Below are 22,807 nucleotides of genomic sequence, written 5' to 3'. Positions count from 1 at the left end.
ACAAACATCCTCAAAAAGGGCTGGGCTAAAATCTTCATGCCAGCACCATTGTTCATAACAAACACCTAGAAACTGCCCAAACACCCCACAACAGTAAAGGTAAAATCACACAACAGAATACTACACAGTACTGAGAACAAAAAAAACCTACCACTAACTACAAATAGGAGGGGCAAGTTACAGAAGAGACCAAACACAAAAGAGGGCACTCTGTACAGCTGTGCTGTGGCTCAGGGCCCGGCCTCTCGGGACAGGAAGATTAGTCCCAGATCCCAGCAGTGCTGCCAGAAGACAGCCAGCAGCGGTGCCCCTTTAGAGATGGCCCCTGGAGGGCAGAGCAGCACCCATAGCTGTGCCCATTCCTTAGGCAGCCAATGCTTGACCAACATGGACTCTAGTGCCTACTTCTCAACATGGACTAAAGGCCACTTCTGAGTGGCCTATCCAGAACTCCCCTTGGGGTAAACTAAGGCCTCTACTTCTCCCTCTGCCCAATCTTGTCCCTTTCTTTTTCTTCCCATCCCAAGATGGAAGTATGGATCCCAAGAGCTCTCCTTAATAAATGTGAATCCAGCTGGGTATGGTGGTGCATACCTGTGATCCCAGACTTGGGAGGATTACAGGAAGGATCACAGGTTCAAAGTCAGTATGGGCAACATAGCAAGACTCTGTTTCAAAATTTAAAAAAATAAAAATTTAAAGGGCTCAGAGTATACCTTGGTGATAGTTTAAAGTCCCTAGGTTCAATCCCCAGTGACCCCCTTAAATTAAAACAAACAAAAAAAAAAATGTGAATCTTAATATCACTCTCTGAGTCTGCTTCCCAGGGTACACAGGTATTCACTTCGATGATTTTAGACTCGGCATAGCATCTACTGGGGAGGGCAGGTATGAATCAAAGAGAACAGAAAGGAGACCTTCTAGGAGCTGATTTAAGTCTTTTTGCTTTTAATAAATATAGGTGCTATTTGCATTCTTATATTCAAATAGGAGAACTTTTAATTTAGTTCATTCAATTTGACTGTACACTTAGGAAATGTGTACTTTTTCCTATGTATACTTCAATGAGTAGTTAAAACAAAATAAGACAAATTAGAAAATGACTGGAATAGGAGAGAACTTTAAAGATACTTAGTTCTTCTTGTGCTTCCTTTAAATATCCACTTAATGTACCCTTAAGCATACTTTAGAGAAGTCTAAGACTAAACTGAAATTACAAACCAGCTATACAGACCAGGCCAGGCCATGCCTGGCCTCCTTGACAACAGCCCCGTACTGCGCAGTGATCAGTCCAGTCAAGAGGCCAGGGCAGGTCCTGTTACACCCAGCACACTGACAGGGTGCACACTGCTACCCCAAAATATGGCACTGTAGCACCTAAAAGAAAGGAAATGGGAAGCCACCATGCCTCCCTCACCCTCCGCCCCGCCTCCCCTGAACCAAGCTGTAAAGCCCCACTGGCTCTTCCCTGAAGCAGGTTATAAGACCCTCACATTCCCAAGTGCCTCTCTGGAGCCAGAGGAAAGGACAGTCTGAAGAAGCCTGGACACTGGCCTGCCTACACCCAGGGCTTCACTGACAGATCCTTCTCCTTAGTTCAATCAACTCCTGCAGACTGTCGGCTAGCTCTTCACCTAAACATAAAATGCATGCTTCTTTAGGTCTTCATTTCTGAAGGCTCCCTGTAAAACATGTACTAAATGCAGCCATACACTGTTCTACTGTCGGTCTGCCTTTTTCATAGGTGTCTCAACCTCTTCAACAACAAGTGAAGAAAGACATCTCTTCCTTACAAAAACAGCCACTCAGCTTTGCCTACAAGGAGGGAGCCATGTGCCCTTAGGTACCTTCCCTCAGACTCTTGTTCAGAAACACACCCAGCTCTAAAGTCAGAAAATAAGACTCCAGTTTAGACAAGGGAACACACCTGACCATTTATGGTATTCTCTCAGGAAAAGACTTTTGGTATACGACCTCTGGCGATTATTTAACTATCCCCCCATTCTCACATTCTAAAAATCAGTTTTTAGTTTACTTATTTGATCTCTTCTAATTTTAGATAAGTGGTAATTAATAAAAGACAAAATAGGTCCTAAATAGTTGAATAAATTCCTCACCTTCCTAGCTAGTACTTAATGGGATTACTGATCATAAAAGCATTCCTGACCCTAACTAAATATTTGGGTCATTTCCCCAGTTTAAAAAAAAAAAAAATCCCCACACTGCTGGGTAGAGTGGTGAATACTTGTAAGCACAGTACTTGGGAGGCTGAGACAGGAGCATTGCAGTTTCATGGCCAGGCTCAGCAACTTAGCAAAACCCTTCACAATTTAGTTTCAAAATAAGGCTGGGTGCGTGTAGCTTAGAGGTAGGATGCCCCTGGGTTCAGTCCCTAATACACACACACACACACACACACACACACACACACACACTCTCTCTCTCTCTCTCTCTCTCTCTCTCTCTCTCTCTCTCTTGCTCCCTCCCCCTCTCCCTTTCTCCTCTCTCCCTCTTCCTCCCCTTTCCTCTTCCTTTCCCTCTCTCTCTTCCCGTAATTCAGGAAACTCTCAGACCACAAATCTCCCTCACAATGATGATGATGATGATGATGATGATGATGATGATGACAATGGTACCAACACCAAAAGATAGGTTGGGAAAATTAATGAAAGAAAATGGTTACTTTATTTCTGAAATAATAAGTTCCTCTTTGAGAAGCAAGGACTAAAGTCGTAGTGTTTTCTAGTAGATATAAAGGGCCATCACTGGACAATTCTCATGAACCCATTACACTAACAGGAAGGAATATGAGGAACCTGACATGGAAGTTTCATTTAATTATTTCAGCTGGACCTAAAAGAAGAGTCAAATACATTTTAATCTTTTAGCTTATTGTTTTTGTTTGTCTGTTTTTCTTGGGCAAAGAGGTAATGTTATAGCCGGGCGTGGTGGTGCACGCTTGTAATCCCCGCGCTTGGGAGGTGGAGACAGGAGGATCGCGCAGGTTCAAAGCCAGCCGTGCTGGCTTAAGAGACCGTGTTTCCAAAAATAAAAATAGGTCTGGGAGTGTAGCCCGGAGGTAGAAGGGCCAGTACCACTACAAAAAAAAAAGAGGTAATGTTATATACAGCCCCATAACTAAGTTTCAATAAAAAATTTTAGGCTCGATCCCAAGGATTAGTCAAATGCCTCTGGATTCCCTTTAAAGTTTTTTTTGGAGGAAGATATCACTGTGTTTATGTGACTAAATTACTTAGGTTTTTTTTTTTAAGTGTTTGCCCCTCAGAAAAATTAAAGTGAATTCTTCCCCCTCTAAGGTAGGGATGAGAAAGAATACAATAACAATGCGCATTCCATTCTTTATCTTGAAAATTCAAACAGACTGGCAATTTCCCACTCACTGATCTTGAGGTCACTCACTGATTTACTTATTCATACAGCAAATGTTTTCCAAAAGCCTACTCTGCCTTGAGCTACAAATTAATAAAGTCTTCTTCTTCACATATGGGTATGAACACTGCTTTTGACCAAGAAATGGAATTCCATAACGGTCTCTCCATATCAAGAAGCAATTTCACTTTCTGGCTCAATTATGCTCTAATCCTTCACAAAAGAACAGATGAAGAACCTCTCCTGAATCTTCTTCTAAGATATTGAATTCATTTTGCATCAGGAGATGAGCCTTTGGCACCAGGAATAGAATGCCACAGTTTAGAAACAGAATGTCTCCAAAAGGCCTGTGTGTTGGAGACCTGGCCTCCGGCTTGTCGTACTAGGATATGGTGGAACCTTTAATAAGTAAAGCCTAGTGGGAGGCCTTAGGTCACTGAGGTCATGCCCTTGAAGGGGACTATGGGACCCTGGCACCTCCTCTTTCTCTTTCACTTCCCAGCTGTATATGAATGGCTCTGCTCCACATGTACTTCCTCTATGATGAGCTGCCTCACCACAAGCCCAAAAGCAACAGGGCCAACTAATCATGGACTGAAACGTCCAACACTGTGAACCAAGATGAGCCTCACTTTTTAGAAGCTGATTGTCTCCAGTATTTCTTACAGTGACAGAAAGCTGACTAACATGTACCATGTTCTTCTTCCCATTGAAATCCTTTAAGCTCTAACAAAACTTAGAAGAAGTAAAAATCAAACCAAATCTGTCCCTTGGGATAAGTGACCCAAGACTTTATTAAAAGACTAAGATAAGTGTTGCCAGAGCTGTGTCTGTAACACAGCCAGAGATTACAGGGGGCCTGTGTCACACCTTCCCAGCTGCACCTAGCCTTCTGTCTGCAGGAAATGGTTCCTCCCCCACAGCTAGACCAGAGAGCCACAAAAAGAGCAACATAAACCCTCCCACCTTCCCTTTCCCAAAGAGGCTCCTCTTGAGTTTACAGGTAGGAAACTTCCCTGTCAGCAGAAGACTGCTCAGGCATGCTGAATGCTTGGAACAGAACTACCCATCAGAGAAACACCAGCTGCTCAGCTGGTAACACTACTTGCTAAGAGTGGCTTCAGCACTGCTACAGCGGGATCTTAAAAGCAGCCTACCTCGGTTGGCCCAGCATACATCATGGGAGAGGGGAAGATGGCCACCACTGTGGTCTCGGGATTCAGGACACCTTCTTCCAGCACCGCAGCATGCTGCTTCATACGCCACATCAAAGGAACATCGTCATCCTTTGTCCAGCCACCGAGGGGGTGAAGGAGGAGGACAGGGCGCCGGTAGCCCCTCTCCAGAAGCTGCTTATGGGTGTCCTGCATTAACAAAGCATGCCCATTGTGCACTGGGTTTCGTAACTGAAATGCAAAGACAGCATCTGCAAAGAGAAATTTCCAGAGTTAAGAATTTCTAACATTACCTTCTATAGAATAAGCAATTATAGAAGCTTGATGCTTAGGATTAAGAAAACATATACATACTCATAAATCAGAAATGGGTGCAAAGATGTATCACTTTGAGCATTTACTCCAGGGCAACCTGACATATACTTTTAGTATGCAATATTAAATAAATCTTACATGCATAAGAATAGGTAACATAAGAGTCATGGATTTATAACAATCCCTTCATTCAATGGGAAACTAGTATAATCATCAGATTTTCTTTCTGGTCTTAACATTCAGTTCAACTAATTGTAACAGATAAAATTCTGGCTTGCTCTTTAATTATCCACTAGATCAATTCCTCCACAGAACTTATATCACTGTTTCATTAAAAGGGGGCAGAAAGGTAAAGATATTTATAGTTTCAAATTTTTGCTTATTATCCAAATACATTCATTTATGTTGAATACTTTGCTTGACTAGAACCGTACTTTGTTCTGTGCTCCATGGTGGAGATTTAGAATTAACTTAGCATCATCAATATTCCTTACAAGGGCCATTGCTACACTCATACAATGAAACTGCAGGATTAACTGAACAGGTTAACTCTTTCCTGCTTACAACTCTGGCTCCATTCCCATGTGGTGCTTGCTATTGGGAGACATCACATAGAAGCCATGGTTCTTTGGGGTATGGAGTGATTGCATATATCAGAGATAGTCCACATAGAGGATCTCTGTATTGATCGTCCTCACAATACCTGGCACATCATCAAGCCACATTGACTCACGCGTGACTCAGAGAAAGGAGCAGCCTCCCTCTCCAAATAGTTTCTAAACCCAGTAGTGAACATCTTCAAACTATTTTCAGTCCCTATCAACATGACAAAAGCACAAGAGAAAGGCACGTGACTGGGATGTTTTTTGTTTCTCTTTTACCACATCCTGTAATATCCAAGATGTATAGCATTATCATTATTCTCAGTCCTCCAGTCACCTTTTATACATGAATGGGGCTGGTACTGACCCAGAAAACAGCTAATATGACTATTAGATACAAAGCATAATTAAGTCTTGGTTAAAAAAAAAAATTTGGGAACTTAAAATTATTCTGCTTTGGAATGGAAGAGAGCTACAGATCTGAACATTTTTCTGTTCTTCTGAATTCACTTCAGATTTTGTTTTACATATAAACATGACAGACCCTAAGACATTTCTGACCATTCAGTAGCACTCCAGGATCCCTTCCCCTAGATCAAGAAGCAGTTTATTTCCTAATTCTATATCACAGTCTTCCAAAAAGGAATGGATAAAGACTGCCTCCTGACACAGAAGCACAAATATTTCTTAGAAAATGACTACCAAAATTCAATCTGCCACTCTGGTTCTAACCTACATAAATGTCATCTCTGAGTTGAGTTTCCTGGACTCTCTCTTCCCTCACTTTATGCCAACCCTTCTGCATAAAATTACTTTGACTCATGAAGTCACATTTAGTATAAAAGAAATATATGGATTAGCTTTACATCAATGTTGTTATGCAGAGTTTAGTAAATTTTATGCAGTTGGGTAGAAAACTACTTACTTTTAGGAAATACTAAGGGGTAATGAAGCATCTTGTCTGCTACTCTCAAAAAGTGAAAAAGAAAAAAGTATAATTTTAATAATGGTGGAATCTAGGTGACATATAGGAGTTCTTGGTACTGTTCTTCTAATTTTTCTATAAAAGTTAAAAAACAAGTGAAAACTAAGGAGACATCAACCAATGATAATGAGTGGATCTAATTTAGATCCTGAATCAACAAATAAACTATACAAAAAGAAGAAAAATAGAAAGGAAAGAACAGTGACTAAAATTATTAGAAATCTGAATACAGACTGAATATTTAATAATATTAAGAAAATTATTATTATTTAGGTATAATACTAGCATCATATTTGTATTTTTTTATAGTTTCAAATTTTACCTTTGAGATATATATAGCTGGGCGTGGTGGCGCACGCTTGTAATCCCTGCGCTTGGGAGGCGGAGACAGGAGGATCGCGCAGGTTCGAAGCCAGCCGCGCTGGCTTAAGAGACCCTGTTTCCCGGTGCTGGGGCCAGCGAGGCCGGCATCGGAGCCTGCCTTGAGGCAAGGCCGGTACTGGGGCCTCTAGGCCAGGATAAGAGCCTGCCGAGGGGTTAGGCCGGTGCTGGGGCCAGCGAGGCCGGCATCGGAGCCTGCCGTGAGGCAAGGCCGGTACTGGGGCCTCCAAGGCCAGGATAAGAGCTTGCCGAGGGGTTAGGCGGGTGCTGGGGCCAACGAGGCCGGCAGCGGAGCCTGCCGTGAGGCATGACCAGTGCTGGGGCCTCCGAGGCCGGGATCGGAGCATGCCGAGGGGTTAGGCCGGTGCTGGGGCCAGCGAGGCCGGCATCGGAGCCTGCCGTGAGGCAAGGCCGGTACTGGGGCCTCCGAGGCCAGGATAAGAGCCTGCCGAGGGGTTAGGCCGGTGCTGGGGCCAGCGAGGCCGGCATCGGAGCCTGCCTTGAGGCATGACCAGTGCTGGGGCCTCCGAGGCCGGGATCGGAGCCTGCCGAGGGGTTAGGCCGGTGCTGGGGCCAGCGAGGCCGGCATCGGAGCCTGCCTTGAGGCAAGGCCGGTACTGGGGCCTCTGAGGCCAGGATAAGAGCCTGTCAAGGGGTTAGGCCGGTGCTGGGGCCAGTGAGGCCGGCATCGGAGCCTGCCGTGAGGCATTACCAGTGTTGGGGCCTCCGAGGCCGGGACTGGAATCCTGCCAAGGGGTTAGACCGGTGCAGGGGCCAATGGCCAGCATCGGAGCCTGGCGTGAGGCAAGTTCACTCCTGTGGCCTCCAAGGTCGGGACCAAAGCCAGCTTAGGGGTTTGACCGGTTCAGGGGCCAGCGAGACCAGAACTGGGTCCTCCCATGAGGCAAGGCCGCTGCTTGAGCCAGCGAGGTCTGGATCAGTCCACTGAGTAGCCAGGCCACTACTGGGACCATCAAGAGTGGGATTGGTACTTGCAACGCAGCATGCACAGAGAAATATCGCAGAAAATATAAATCAGACGCTTCTCTTAATCAGCAATAACTAGGAGGAAAAGGGCAACAGGAAGAGGTTGAGCTATAGAAAGGGCCCGATAGTGAAGCAACTAAAGTGACCAATCAGAGGGTATGTAATACTGGAGGACGGAGCCTCTTTAAAACGCAGGAGGTACATAAACAAATGTATCAAAGTAAATCACCAAAGAAGTGTGGGATGGAGGGAGGGGGAGGGAATGGGATGGGGGCTGGAGGAGGGCTAATTGGATGATGTGTGCTTGTATATCCTCTCAAGTCTTGTACTCCAATGTGATTGATATATGACTACAATGCACCAATTTAAAAAATAAATTAATTTAAAAAAAATTAAAAAAAAAGAAAGGAAAAAAAAAAAGAGAGACCCTGTTTCCAAGTAAAAAATAAATAAAATAGGTCTGGGAGTGTAGCCCGGAGGTAGAAGGGTTCCATCCCCAGTACCACCAAATAAAAAAAATTAAAAAGATATAAATAAAGCCGGGCATGGTGGCGCATGCTTGTAATCCCAGCATTCGGGAGGCTGACACCAGAGGATCGCGGTTCGTGGACAGTCTCAGCTACCTAGTGAGGCCCTTTGAAACTCAGTGAGACCCTGTCTCAAAATAAAGAATAAAAAATAGGGCTGGGGGTGTAGCTTGAAGGTCAAATGCGTCTGAGTTCCATCCCCAGACCCACACACACACACAAAAAAAGATATATATATACTGAAGTATTGAGATGAGATGACATGAGGTTTGAAATTTTTTTCAAAATAATATGAAGGGGAAGCTATGTGGGAGGGTGGGGAAGGGTAGAGATCAAACAAGATTAGGGAGGAGTTGTTTCCTATTCAAGCGGTGTTAGAAGTACACAAGGATACTAGTATTTCTACATGTTTTAAATCACAAGTTTCCAAAGAGAAGATACGCAATTGTAGAATGTCAGAAGAAGTACTGCTTTATAATAGGATATTTAAGGCTCAAATCATAGTTCTACCCATTTCTAGCCATGGGCTCTGGCCTTTAAAGACTGAATTTCACATCTCTGTAATGCGCATGGTTCCAGATATACCACTCCTTTTATTTTTTCAAAAGAATTCAAGTCAGAATACCATATTGATACATGAATTTCCATGTTTATAGCAGTACAATTCACAATAGTCAAGTTATTAAACAATCTAGGTGCTGTAAACAGATGGACAGACAATATGTTATATGTACGCAATGGAGTTTTACTCAACCATAAAGAAGAAAAAAATTATGTTTGCAGGAAAGTATACGGACCTGGAGAACATCATGCTAATAGGATATACTAGACAGAAAATCAAGTGTCACATGTTTTTTCTCACATGTGGAAGCTAGAGAGAGAGAGAGAGAGAGAGAGCGAGCGAGAAAGAGCGAGAGAGCAAGTGTAGCCCAGAGGTAGAAGGGCTTCCAGAAACCCCAGTACTACCAAAAGAAAAAAAAAATTAGGAGACACCAGTAGAATATTAGAAAGAGATCCAGGGATGGGTCTAAGGTCATTATTATAAAGAAATAATACAAGCTGGGAGTGGTGGCACACACTTGTAATCCCAGCATTCAGGAGGCTGAGACAGGAGGATCGCGGTTCGAGGACAGCCTTAGCTACCTATTGAGGCCCTTTGCAACTCAGTGGGACCCTGTTTTAGAATAAAGAATAAAGAACTGGGTGTGGTGGCACATGCTTGTAATCCCTGTGCTTGGAAGGTGGAGACAGGAGGATCACACAGGTTTGAAGCAGCCTTGCTGGCTTAAGAGACCCTGCTTCCAAATAAAAGTATAAAATTATAGGTCTGGGAGTGTAGCCCGGAGGTGTGTGTGTGTGTGTGTGTGTGTGTGTGTGTGTGTGTACACACACACACACACACACACACACAAAGTGCATAGCCTAGTGAGTTACACACTGTAGTAACAATAAATCTAAAGATGGGTTAGAAAGGAAGCACATCAGCAGAGGTTGTATGATGTATGAATCTATTCACTCTGAATTTACTAAAATGTGTGATTATTTTGCACCAATAGAAAATTTTTAAAGTTCCTTAAGAGAACTCGTTTTTTAAAAGGAAACCCAGACATTGAGTTTATTGTACTGAAAGGAGCCAAAATGAGGGTCTTAGGCTCTGCTACCTGTGGGGTCTCTGTGGCAATGACTCAACCCCACCATTACAGTGAAAAATCAGACACAGCTTAATAAGTAACATAAAACTTTATTTACAAAAACTGATGGCAGGTCAGATTTGGCTGTTGGGCTAAATGGCCTTTGTTGACCTCTCAAAGATAAATATATTATGGTAGGTAGAAGTAAAAAGCAAAGTCCAATCAAGCCAATCAGTGTGAGTAAAATGTTGGGGGAAGGAAGGCAGGTATATGCCTGAGGAGCACAAAGTCATCTATTTTGTCAAAGATGGAAGACCTGGCACATTATTATTATGTGAGAATTCTGAATGCCCAGTTGGGAAGGATATGGGGTACCAAGTAGAGGCTGTGAGTGAAAAGTGAAATAAGCAGTAATATTTTACAGAAAATTTGTTTAAAAGGACTGTGCAGGGTTGACATGGGAGAGAGTAAGTGGAGTGGAGAGACAGTCAGAAGGCTGTGTGCATGATTTCATGAGACTTCTACTAATGCTTCCATCTTCTCGACCCACTTATCTGTCCCTCAGGACAATGGACAGACCACAACCTACACACTAGCAAATAAGGTCGCACCAAGACAAAAGCAAAGAGAGGTGCCACTCTGCCCTTACAACCTCTCCCCATCCTGTTCCCACCTGTCTCAAGGCACTAAGCACATCGGAGACTGGAAATTTTGTTTTCTGACCAAAACTCAACTCAGACCATTTCTCCACCTGCCTTCACGGTGCATAGGCAACTCAAATCCAACTCCTGCCAGCCTCCATCTGCACCCTAGGTCCCCCATGCTCTCTGAGAGCACAGCACCATTGCCCATCTCAGAACCTCCCAGTCCTTCCTTCCCTTCATCCTCCATGAGCAAACACTGTGCTCCCTACACCTCACTGCTCTCCGCTCTGCTTTCTATACCCTGCCCTCTCTCTCTGTCACTCATCATCTCCTCACAAGTTTTTCCACTGATTGCTTTTCCTCCCTCACCCAGCTGCAACGCAGCCAGGGCAGGAGAAAGCCAGTCTGGAACAAGGTGGAAGATTCATTTACAAGAGCTGGGCCTGAGGTAACAATAAAACTAGTCTTGCCTCCAGGAGCTTACAATTTATTCAAGGGAGAGAAAGCAAACATTCACTAAAAAGAGAGTAAGCACATGTTAAAAGGAATGTAGCTCCTTCAACTCCAGCAGAACATTATTAGATCTGTGTTTCCAGAAAATAAAGCTACAAATGGTGTGGAGATAAAGTGATGTGTGTGGAGGGTGGGGGGAAATGAGGGCTGAATCCAGGGCATTCTGCCCCAAAATACATCCCCTGCCTTTTGGACTTTCTGAAATAAAGTCTCACGAGGTTGTTGAGGCTGACATCCAACCTGCAATCCTCCTGTTTCCCTAGGAGAGTTTATAGGCTGCTCCACTGCGCCCAACTTAGGACTTCACCTCTTCACCTTTACATGAGGCTGTGGGCCAGATTCACTCACTCAACCAACACTTCCTGCTCTGTCACAGTGAACCCGAAAGGTACGTTCATGTTTTAAGTGGTCCTGGCCTCTCCACAGTACCTATCCTAGCCATCTACCCCAGGTCTTCGAAGCCTTAAGCTTGCCAACCACACCACCAAGCCTCCCTAGTTCAGCTGCCTTGCCTCCCCCACCCCTTTCCTGTTTTGTTTTTTAGAAGGAGAGGTAGAAAGGATTGAACCCAAGGATATTCTACATTCAAGTTACAACCAAAGCCCTTTTTAGTTTTAATTTTGAAAGAGTCTCACTAAATTACTAAAACTAAGGAATCTAAGATCCACCTGTCTCCATCTCCCAAATACTAGGATTACAGGCATGGTGGCACAAGTCTATAATCCCTCCACCCCTTTCAAAAGAAAAAATCATGAATATCACCCACAAATGGGACTATCCCAAAATAACTATCGTTGTATTTTTGCACAGTTTCCTAATTTTTCTCTTTGCAAATACATCTTATCCCAGTAGAAAAAGCAAACAAACAAACATGTTGTTTTGTATGTTTCCTGGTAATTTTAGTCAAACCACCCATTTCTAACATCACGTCATCCTCCTGAAGCAGCAGGGTCCACTGCTCGGCCCTTTGGAATTCCTTGTTTACATGCACTCATTCAGGAACTGACCCCTTCACCTGGATTCAGTTACTACACACACACACACACACACACACACACAGAGCACTAGGGATGAATGAACCCCAGGGGCATTCTACCTCTGAACTACACCCCCAGCCTTATTTTTTATTCTTTATTTTTTGAAACAGGGTCTCACTGAGTTACAAAGGACCTCACTAAGTAGCTAAGGCTGGCTGGGAACCGTGATCCTCCTGTCTCAGTCTCCCAAATGCTGGGATTACAAGCCTGTGCCACCACACCCAGCTACATATGGCTTCTTTTAACCACATCTCTAAGCCTTAACCTTCCAATTCATCAGTCACAGATGTATCAAAGCAAACATCTCAGGAAAAAAGACTGCTCCTTATCTTTCCACATCCTCTCAGTTCTTTTCCTTTGACTATTACTGTCACACCCCAACCAAACTCAAGCCCAGTCCCCAGTGACTCCTTCTGCACTGCACAGGAGGGGATCGCCCAGGCGCATAGGCTCCCTCCTCCTTTGTCTGGATGTAACCCCACCCAGGCCAGGGCCAACACTGAGGAAACAGGGAAGTCTCATCCCTGTCCTTCCAGCAAGCGGAGGGGGAAGGAGGCAGAGCTACAGAGTAAGTCTTTTGGTCTGTTGCTTATTTGCCTTAGTCAAAAATGGAAAAGTAAATAAAATAGCACCACCAATCTTTTTCGTTTGATGTAAGCCTAATAACTGGCTCTCAGCTACTTTAAACAAAGTTGCAGTCACTCATTATACAACAAATTCCCTAAATGACTTAAAATACTTGGCTCCAAAAGAAGAGTGCAAAACAGATGTAATATTAGTCTCTAATTATAAACAACAATTCCATGATAAGAATTATGTACAGTGCCAACAATTAATTTACTACTATAGATTCCAGATATGAATTCAATTTTTGGAAAGAAATAAAATTAGGTGGTATCAGGAGTCCTCTGTTAAATATGCTTCTGTTCACCATAAAAAGAAAGAGAAAGAAAGAAGAAAAGAAAAAGAATTAAAGCAAGCTAGATGCAATAAGCTCTCCGATGCTTCTGGTTGCAAATAACAGAAGAACCAACCAGAAGTGTGTTAAATAATTCAAATATATGTTTTCTCTTTTGAGTTAAGTCTGGAGATAAGTGACTCCAGGATTGGATCAGAAACTCACAGTTTAAGAACACAGGTTAGCATATTTGGGATTCTGGTGAACAAAATCACTGTAGAAACTCCACATATTACATCCTTACAAGATAGCATCCAAATCAGAAAGAGAGGGTGGGGAATTTTGTTTTCCTTTGGGTCATAAGTTAGTTTCTTGTCAGGAGGGAAAATCTTTCCTGGAAGCCTACTCCCTTGCATCTCAATGGCTAGAACTTACTAACACACACACCCTTACATCACACACTGACAAGAAACTAGGGAGCCCGGTGGAGTGGCGCACGCTTGTAATCCCAGTAACTCGGGAGGCTGAGACAGGAGATGATCACAGGTTCACTGCCAGTCTCAGCTACTTATGAGGCTCTCTGCAACTTGTGAGACCCTGTTTCAAAATAAATGATAAAATATAGGGCTGGGGGTGTAGATTAGGGTGCTGTTATTGATTTATATCAGTCATTATTCATTCACCAGTTAAACCCAAAACATGTTAGCAAAAAGGAAGGGAACGAGCAGCTTACACAAAGGCAAGCATTCCACGTAGCACTCTGAGAAGCACATTAAGCAGCTTAGGCCAAATGTCTGCTTTATATTCAGAGGAGAGGAGCGAAGTTCAGAAGGCAGGGAGGAGCCCCAGCCTCAACTTCAAAAGACAGAAATGAAAGGGAATGAGGTGGCTGCGGGGAGCTGTGGAGCCCTGGAGTGTGTGGCCATCTATGGCCTAAGGTTCTTAACCGTCCCCAAGTTCCTATCACTTCAAATTTCAGCAAACAACAGCAGGGCTCAGGGATAAATAGATAATCTCTAATCTTCATAGGAATATACAGACAGCTTCAGCTCACACACAGAAATTATGACACCTTAATCACTATGCACTTATGTGCACATCTGATTTCATTTCATTTTTTAAAAATTACTTTCAGCCGAGCATGGTGGTGCACACTTGTAATCCCAGCATTCAGGAGGCTGAGACCAGAGGATCGCAGTTTGCGGACAGCCTAAGCTACTTAAGTGAGGTCCCTGCAACTCAGTGAGACCCTGTTTCAAAATAAAGAATAAAAAATAGGGGCTGAGGGTGTAGCTCAGAGGTATAATGCCCCTAGGTTCCATCCCCAGTGCCACGAGAAAAAAAAAAGAATAGCATCTATGACCTTTCTATTCTTATTGCTCGATCTCATCCAAACTCAAAGTATTTGAAATTATTGTCCCATCTTCACCAACTTTTTTTCTGTTACTATTTGATGTCTCCTTCTCTCATCTATGCCATAAACTCCTCAATAGCTGGCACACTGGTATATAAAGATGCACAAAAGACACTGTTTGAATTGAGTAAACATAATAAAAGTTCTGTTGTTCCATTATCTGTTTTTGTGATACATTCCGCTCCTTTAAGACATTCTGGGATATAAAGCACCTTGAAATGAGGGAAATAATTTCTGTTCTACAGTTCTGTTCAGTTTTAACAAGTATTTCATAATAAACAAACAAAAGGACAATTTGTTATTAGCATCAATCTTCCATACACTATACACATTTTGGATGAAATTATACCAAGCTATCCAGGCTGGTATTGAGCACCTGCTTTTCTATTACTGTTTGGATTTAAAAGGTCCATCAAACCTCCTACATGTTGTGGAGGCAGCTGTATTCAGAGGTGGGTCCCAGGAGGCAAGGCTGGGTACATGTGTGTGCGTCCTTGCCCCTGCCCAGCTGCAGCTTGTTGTTCCAGGTGTCTGCTCCCCACCATGATGCTCAAAACACCTGTCATCCTGTCTCCTGTGTGGCAGCCACTTTAACATACACATATGGCATGAAATCTGCATATCTGTGAGCAAGTCTTCTTCCTCCAAGTTGTGCATGTCAGGTGCTTGCATTCTCAGTGGTGAAAATGCTGACCAAAACACTTTGTGTACATATTCTGTTGCAACATATAACTTGACTTACCATTCTGATTTACATTTTAGTTAACAATGGGGAAAAAGACTGTCAGAACTTTGTCTCCAAGGAGTCTCATATTAGATAATTAAGTTGACATCTTACCAGCATTCATATCCTTAAACTTCTGCTTGAGCTCAGTGGGAGTAAGACGATATTGATCAAGACCATCATTCCAATAAATTCGGTCCAAGACTTGAAGATCTCCTCCAATCAGCCAATCTCCTTGTTCCATAACCATCTAATGGAAAGAAAAAGAATAGCGCTATTTAAAGAGAATCCACAATCAAACTTAAGTAAGAACATTTCCCTCATACAAGCTAAATAAGATCATTGTGATGTACTCTCCATCTTCACAGCAATGGCAAATCTGTTGGAAGCTCAACTAAGTTGGGAATAGAGACACTATAGAATTAGAGTCTATATTGTGTAATTTCTCAAAAAGCTTGTCAAGCCAGGCGTGGTGGTGCACGCTTGTAATCCCCGCGCTTGGGAGGCAGAGACAGGAGGATTGCGCAGGTTCGAAGCCAGCCACACGCGCTGGCTTAGGAGACCCTGTTTCCAAATAAAAATTTTAAAAATGTAAAAATAGGTCTGGGAGTGTAGCCCGGAGGTAGAAGGGCTTCCAAGAACCCCAGTACCACCAAAAAAAAAAAAAAGCTTGTCAAACAACTATTTTAAAATTTGCATATGAAAGGCAAACAAAGCTGATGTGAATAATTCTGACTTTTTACGCAACAAAGGATTCTTTTCATTATTTGTGTGTGTGTGTGGTACTGAGGGCGGAACCCAGGGGCCTTTCTACCTCCGGGCTATATTCCCAGATCTATTTTATGCTTTATTTGGAAACAGGGTCTCACTAAGTTGCTGAGAGTCTCACTAAGTAGCTGAGGCTGGCTTCAAACCTGTGCGACCCTCCTCTCTCAGCCTCTCAAGCACTGGGATCACAAGCCATGCGCCACCACACCCAGCATTCTTTTCATTATTGTATGTTGATTAACAGAATAATTTGTAACCGAGTCTCTCTACTCTCTTGTGCTACATTACTAAACTTCTAAAACATGAATGATCACTAACAAATTCAAGTTCATACAGATTAGTCAAGTTCATCAATAAACTCATCCACAGTACCTCAAATTTCTTCCAGCATCATTCATTTCTCCTTGCATTTGGAAGGAGGAAAGAGTGGCCTATAGGACCTGTGTGTTTCCAGTGTGGCCTAAGCACACCTCTTCCCCACTCTTCTCCATTTATGGCCCATAATACACTTAGTTTCTTTTAAGGCTTACAATCTACTTTTAAAATACTAACAACTGCTGGATGTAGTGGTACACACTTGTAATCCCAGCACTTGGGAGGCTGAAACAGGAGGATCGCACAGATTCAAAGCCTGCCTCAGCTACTTAGTGAGGCTCTTGGCAACTTTGTGAGACCCTGTTTCCAAATAAAATATAAAAGTCTGGGAGTATAGCCTGGAGGTAGAAAAACCCTGGGTTTCACCCCCACTACCACCAAAAAAAAAAGAACTATCAACTGATAGAAATTTTACTTCAGTGCTCAAATTCCACACACAACACATAAAATAAAAGAAGCACTTTTGAGAGACTAATTCTATTTCACTGCTTTCACACCAGAATCAGAATGTCAAAAGCCCAGGAAAAACTGGGTGTTGGCTCTCACAGCAGCATGATTTCACATCCCACTTCTAAGTACATGAGTAATATCTGCTCTCACCACTAAACACCACGAGTAAAAATTCAGTAGCCAGTGTGTTCCCAGCCCTATATTCCAAGCACCAGCACATTGTTGGTGTCTGGCTTTTTTCTTTTAAATTTGTTGTGTGGTAGAACATGTGCTTTTAGCATGTAGGAGGCCCTAGGTTCAATCCCCAGCACCAAAAAATTAAAAATATTTGTTAAATAAACATTTATCTGGACCAAACTGACAAGATCACATGTTCATTACACCAAAATATCCACAAATTCCAATGGAGCACTCGATACACACATAAGATACACATTTCAGCACAAATGTTATCAGCAAATCCAGATAAAATGCAGCAAGATGGACTCAGGACCTTGATGTAGGGATGGTTCTTGCACGTTGTTCCCCACTGTCTGGCACAGCGCTCCTCTTTCCTGTGCTCAAAAAACTCTGGATTGCGAAGAATAGCCACACGGCGGCCCTCATAGACCAGGGCAAAGGCAGTACAGCCATCCAGCCTCTCTTTGTCTTCATGAGTAGCTGTCAGAACTATAGGCACTGACAAGTTAATGACACCCCCTGCAGGGCACAAAGGAAGGAAGAGCACAGCATGGGTTACTGTGGGTTACTCGGGCCCCGCCCATCGCCTTCCACTTCAGTGCACACTCTTCAAATTAGGAAAGTGTCATGGGTCCGGCCACAGGACTTACTTGGTACTCGGCACAGAAAACCAGGAGAGGAAGCAAACTACAAGTTCAAGGAGAGCAAGCAATAATGCCAGAAATTTTAAAAATTAGTAAAAAATTAGCCAGGTGTGGTGGCACACGCTTGTAATCCCCACACTTGGGAGGCAGGGACAGGAGGATCGCGCAGGTTCAAAGCCAGTCTCACTGGCTTAAGAGACCCTGTTTCCAAATAAAAATATAAAAATAGGTCTGGGAGTATAGCCCAGAGGTAGAAGGGCTTCCAGGAACCCCAGTACCACAAAAAAAAAAAAAGAAGAAAGAAAGAAAACTGCTGGATTACTTTTAAAATTACCGCCACTAGATACAGTGTAAAATGGCAAATTAATTTGCACTAAGCCCAAGATAGTCATGAGAAGCACCCAGTCCATAAAGACCACCACTAATTCTTAGAAAGAAAATAAAAATGCAATATTTAATCCTTATGTTTTTGTGATAAAGTATATTAAGGAGAATGATGAAAACTTCTATGTGTATCTTACTCCAAAGATAAAAGGAGTCCTACTGTAGAAGAAGTTGGTAAGAATTTAATAGTGTTCGGTGGCATTCAAAAATGTTTTCTTTAGCTGGGCATGGTGGCACACACTTATAATCCCAGCATTTGGGAGGGTGAGACAGGAAAATGTAGGATCGTGGTTCATGGACAGCCTCAGCTACTTAGTGAGGCTCTTTGCAACTCAGTGAGACCCTGTTTCAAAATGAAGAATAAAAAATAGGGCTGGGGGTGTAACTTAGAGGTAGAATGTCCCTGGGTTCTATCCCTAGTACTGCAAAAATCAATCAATCAATAAATAAATAAATAAATAAATTTTTTCTTTAATGTATACTCAAGTATACCAATTAACAGTATACACCATAAAGTTCAAAGATGGAAAGATTAACTGATAACATACTTTGGCAATCTTTAAAATGTTTTTTAAAAATAGGAAGAACCAGCCGGGCATGGTGGCGCACACTTGTAATACCCACCCTTGGAAGGCGAAGACAGGAGGATCACGCAGGTTCAAAGCCAGCCATGCTGGTTTAAGAGATCCTATTTCCAAATAAAAAAGTATAAAAATAGGTCTGGGAGTGTAGCCTGGAGGTAGAAGGGTTTCCAGGAACTCCAATACCACCAAAAAAAAAAAAAAAAAAAAAATAGGAAGAACCATGTGTTCAGACATCTATGTCAGAATTTCCTAATTTGGACTCTTTGGAAGGCTCAACCATGGGTTTCAGCTTAGCAAAATTTGGGGTCTGTGTACACTGTTCCTGGAGAAGCTTTCCACAGCAATTGGGCTAATGTGGTTCAGGGAAACTGTATCTACTTTTACAACTCATTCTGGCCTTAATTTCTAGGTTCACCCTCTTCCTCCATAGTAAGTCACAAGCAGGAAAAGAAAAAGTTTCAGTAAAATCTCATGGTTTACAAGTGTTCAGTACCAATACAGCAATCTTAAAATGCTGCCTCCATTAGTCCATTCTGTCCCATCTTCCAAGTGTGGAACTCCATAAAAACTTAAATACTATGTAGTATATAATCATATAATAATTATAGCAATTATATGATTATATTATCAGTATGATAATTATTACTTATTATACTAATCTTATTGGCATAATAGTTATAATACAAACTAATATAATAATATACTTATGCTCCTGATTACAGCTTTTCAACTTATTTTAATGCATTTGTGTCAAATTTGTTAAAATATCAGCAGAGCTAAAAACTTGGACTTTATGAGTTAGGATGTTACCACTATTTTTTATAAACAGTGACAGATGCCTGAAACTGTGTAATTTTTCTTTCATACACAATGTAATTTTGAAAAGGCAAAATATCTTACCATCCAGAAGACAATCAAAATGAAGGCACTGCAAGTACTCCCTCTCTCTCATGAAGCCATTCAGTGGGGTCGCCCACCCTTCAGCCAGCACCTGCACCCACTGCATATCCACCTAGCCAATCGGCAAGAAAGCAAAAATTTCTGTTTCATGTATTTATGAGCACAAGCAGTAAAGGCCATTAGGAGTTTAATTTTAAAACAAACATTCTAAAGATGGTTATAGATTACACAAATCTAACAAATAAAAACACTAGCAAAATATTCATTTCTCCTAATAAATTTAAATAACATTGGACCTCCAAGTATTTCTAACTAGGACAGCTCACCCTAAACCAGCAGCTCTCAAACTTTTTTTTTTTTGCAGGTCTGGGGATGGAACCCAGAGGCATTCAACCTCCAAGCTACACCCCCTGCCCAATTATTTTTTTATATTCTTTATTTTAAAATAGGGTCTCACTGAGTTGCAGAGGGCCTTCCTTACTAAGTAGCTGAGGCTGTCCACGAACCATGATCCTCCTATCTCAACCTCCCAAATGCTGGAATTACAAGCGTGCGCCACCACGCCCAGCTTAGCTCTCAAACTTTAATGTGTATTAGACACTCTGAAAGGCTTATTAAAGAATGCTGTTTCACATTCAGAGTTTCTTATTCAGTCAGTTGTTTTACTTCTATCATGTCCCCAGAAAATGTGAAATCAAAGTGTAAAAACTACACTTCAATAACTATGGTCTTAAACCCAAAGTAATTTTAAATAAAAATGTTTACCAAAAAATCCCCTCATTCCTATTAGAGAATCCTTCATTTTACAAAGACTATTACTTCTTGAACTTTCAGATTTCCAGAGTATTCCATCAGAACATTAAAGAATTTGTGAACTGTATACGTCACTAAAAGCCAGACATTTTCCTTTTTAAACTAGATATAAAGCAGTGGACCTCAAATGGAAAAAGCAGCAGCACTGGCAGGTGGAGTGCAAAAGAATGAAGCCTCCTTTTTCTTCCCAAGGCCTTCTGGCCACTGTGTTCCACTACACCTTCCAACAACAGTAAGGACATCCCAGGAGAAAGTGTACTTGGAGAAATTTTACCTTTGTACTTTCAAGTCTTTATCTAATTAATTTTCCTACACCTTTGATAGTGACTATTAAAATCCAGTTCTCAGGCCAGGCATAGTGGCGCATGCTTGTAATCCCCATGCTTGGGAGGCGAAGACAAGAGTATAGCCCAAAGGTAGAAGGGCTTCCAGGAACGCCAGTACCACCAAAATATATATCAAAGATAACTGCTGGAGCCAGGCATGGTGGCGCAGGCTTGTAATCCCCGCGCTTGGGAGATAGGAGGAGATAGGAGGATCGCACTGGTCTAAATCACACATCACCAAACTAACAACTGTGCAGAAAACACTTGGTTTGAAACACAACACAGACCAAGTACAGTGGTACACATCTGTAATCTCAGGACCAGGGAGGCTGAGCCAAGCAGATTGCAGGTTTGAGGCCAGTCTATGCAACTTAGTAAGATCACAGCTTCAAACTAAAAAGAAAGCCAGGCGTGGTGGTGCTCTCTTATAATTCCAACATTGGGGAGGCTGAGGCAGGAGGATCGCAGTTCACAGACAGCCTCAGCTACTTAATTAGTGAGAGCCTTTGCAACTCAGTGAAACCCTGTTTCAAAATAAAGAATAAAAAATAGGGCAGGGAGTGTAGCTCAGAGGTAGAATGTCCCTGCGTTCTATCTACAGTTCTGCAAATAAATAATTAATTAAAAATAAAGAATTTTTAAAAGGACTGGGGGTAATAGCTCATAGACAGAATGCCCCTGGGTTCCATTCTCTCTGTCAAGAAAAAAGAAAAGAAAGCATCAGCTTAGAACTTACTTTATTAATTTTCAGTGCTGGTAATGTTTCTGCATCTGTCTTTGCCAAGTGAAGTTTATTTTCTGGTACATACAGTTCTTTTACTTCATACGAGGCATCCACAGGTACAATATCCTAGGTAACAACAGAAGACATAGTTAAAGGATTCAACAATCTAGAGTTTTACAAATGGTATCTTAGTGAAGAAAATCAACACTTCAAACTCTTAAAAGAATTAACAGCATGAGGAATTGCTTATGTTGTGATTAATAAAATATATTATAACAAAAGGATTTAATGTATTTTCCCCCAATCAGTTTTCCTAAGCTTAGCTGATCTTCTCTCAGATAACATCTCATATAATCAAGCAGGTCCTATTATCTAGTTGGAAAGAATAAATTCCTAGAATATACTACGTGTCAAAAGCAAACAACTTCAAATAAGAGATGAACTCAAATATGATAAGACAAAAACAATTGAAAACAACCAAAATCACTTGAAACACAACCATTTTATCCCATTCTGTATATGCACCTGTATCCTAGTGGCACTAAAGTTTTACTAAGTTGCTGAGGCTGTCCACGAACCTGTGATCCTCCTATCTCAGCCTCCAAAGCTATCTGATTTTTGACACACTGGAAAAAGTATAGTACCTTCAATAAATAGTGTTGATAAAACTGAGTACTCAAATGCAGAAGAATGGAACTAGATCATTATCTCTCATCATACATAAAAATCAACTCAAAACAGACTGAAGACTTAAACATAAGAACCAAAACTATGGCCGGGCATCATAGCGCAAGCTTGTATTCTCCGCACTTGGAGGCAGAGACAGGAGGATCGCACAGGTTTGAAGCCAGCCGCGCTGGCTTAAGAGACCCTGTTTCCAAATAAAAATACAAAATAGGTCTGGGAGTGTAGCCCAGAGGTAGAAGGGTTCCATCCCCAGTAGCACAAAAAAAAAAAAAGAAAAAGAAAAATTCTTAACTAATTCGAACAAGAGAAATAATTTTGAGTTACTCATTCTGTGCCTTCCAACTTCAGAAATTATTTAACAGAAAAAAAATTTTAATTTTTATTGGTGCACTGTATTTATACACCATGATGAAGCAAAAAAACTTGTGTAGACATAAATGCACACATCTCCCAGCGAGCCCCCACCCAGACCCCACCCCACTCCCTCCCCATCCCTCCCTTTCATGCTTGGCTTAGTGGTTGACTATGATATGAATTAGTACATCGTGTACTTTAAAGAGCTTCCTTCTCCTCTCCTCCCATCCCCACAGTTAGGTTGCCTTATTTGCTCCTCTATAGGATCTCCTTTTTCACCTGGAGTTCCTCCTATGACCCCTTTCACCCTAGCTTTCACATATTAGGGAAAGCATCTGATTCCTTACTTTTTGTGACTGACTAATCTCACTTAGCATAATGTCCTCCAGTTCCAT

General features: G+C 42.1%; 1 protein-coding gene across 1 annotated transcript in view; it reads right to left on the bottom strand.

Moving 5' to 3' along the window:
• The window catches only part of PAPSS1 (3'-phosphoadenosine 5'-phosphosulfate synthase 1), a gene marked incomplete at both ends in the record, with an annotated part of 100,097 nt that overhangs the window by 24,442 nt on the left and 52,848 nt on the right, over positions 1 to 22,807 (bottom strand). The window contains 5 exons of the mRNA XM_080696990.1: positions 4,548 to 4,816; positions 15,338 to 15,473; positions 17,310 to 17,515; positions 19,509 to 19,620; positions 21,384 to 21,497. Of these exons, the coding sequence (XP_080553116.1) occupies positions 4,548 to 4,816; positions 15,338 to 15,473; positions 17,310 to 17,515; positions 19,509 to 19,620; positions 21,384 to 21,497 (837 nt within the window). The remainder of the gene's footprint in view (positions 1 to 4,547; positions 4,817 to 15,337; positions 15,474 to 17,309; positions 17,516 to 19,508; positions 19,621 to 21,383; positions 21,498 to 22,807) is intronic.

Source organism: Muscardinus avellanarius, assembly GCF_963383645.1.
Source record: "Muscardinus avellanarius genome assembly, chromosome: 6".
Classification (NCBI taxonomy): Eukaryota; Metazoa; Chordata; class Mammalia; order Rodentia; family Gliridae; genus Muscardinus; species Muscardinus avellanarius.
The sequence above is the reverse complement of the archived record's forward strand: the minus strand, read 5'-3'. Positions and strand labels throughout refer to the sequence as shown.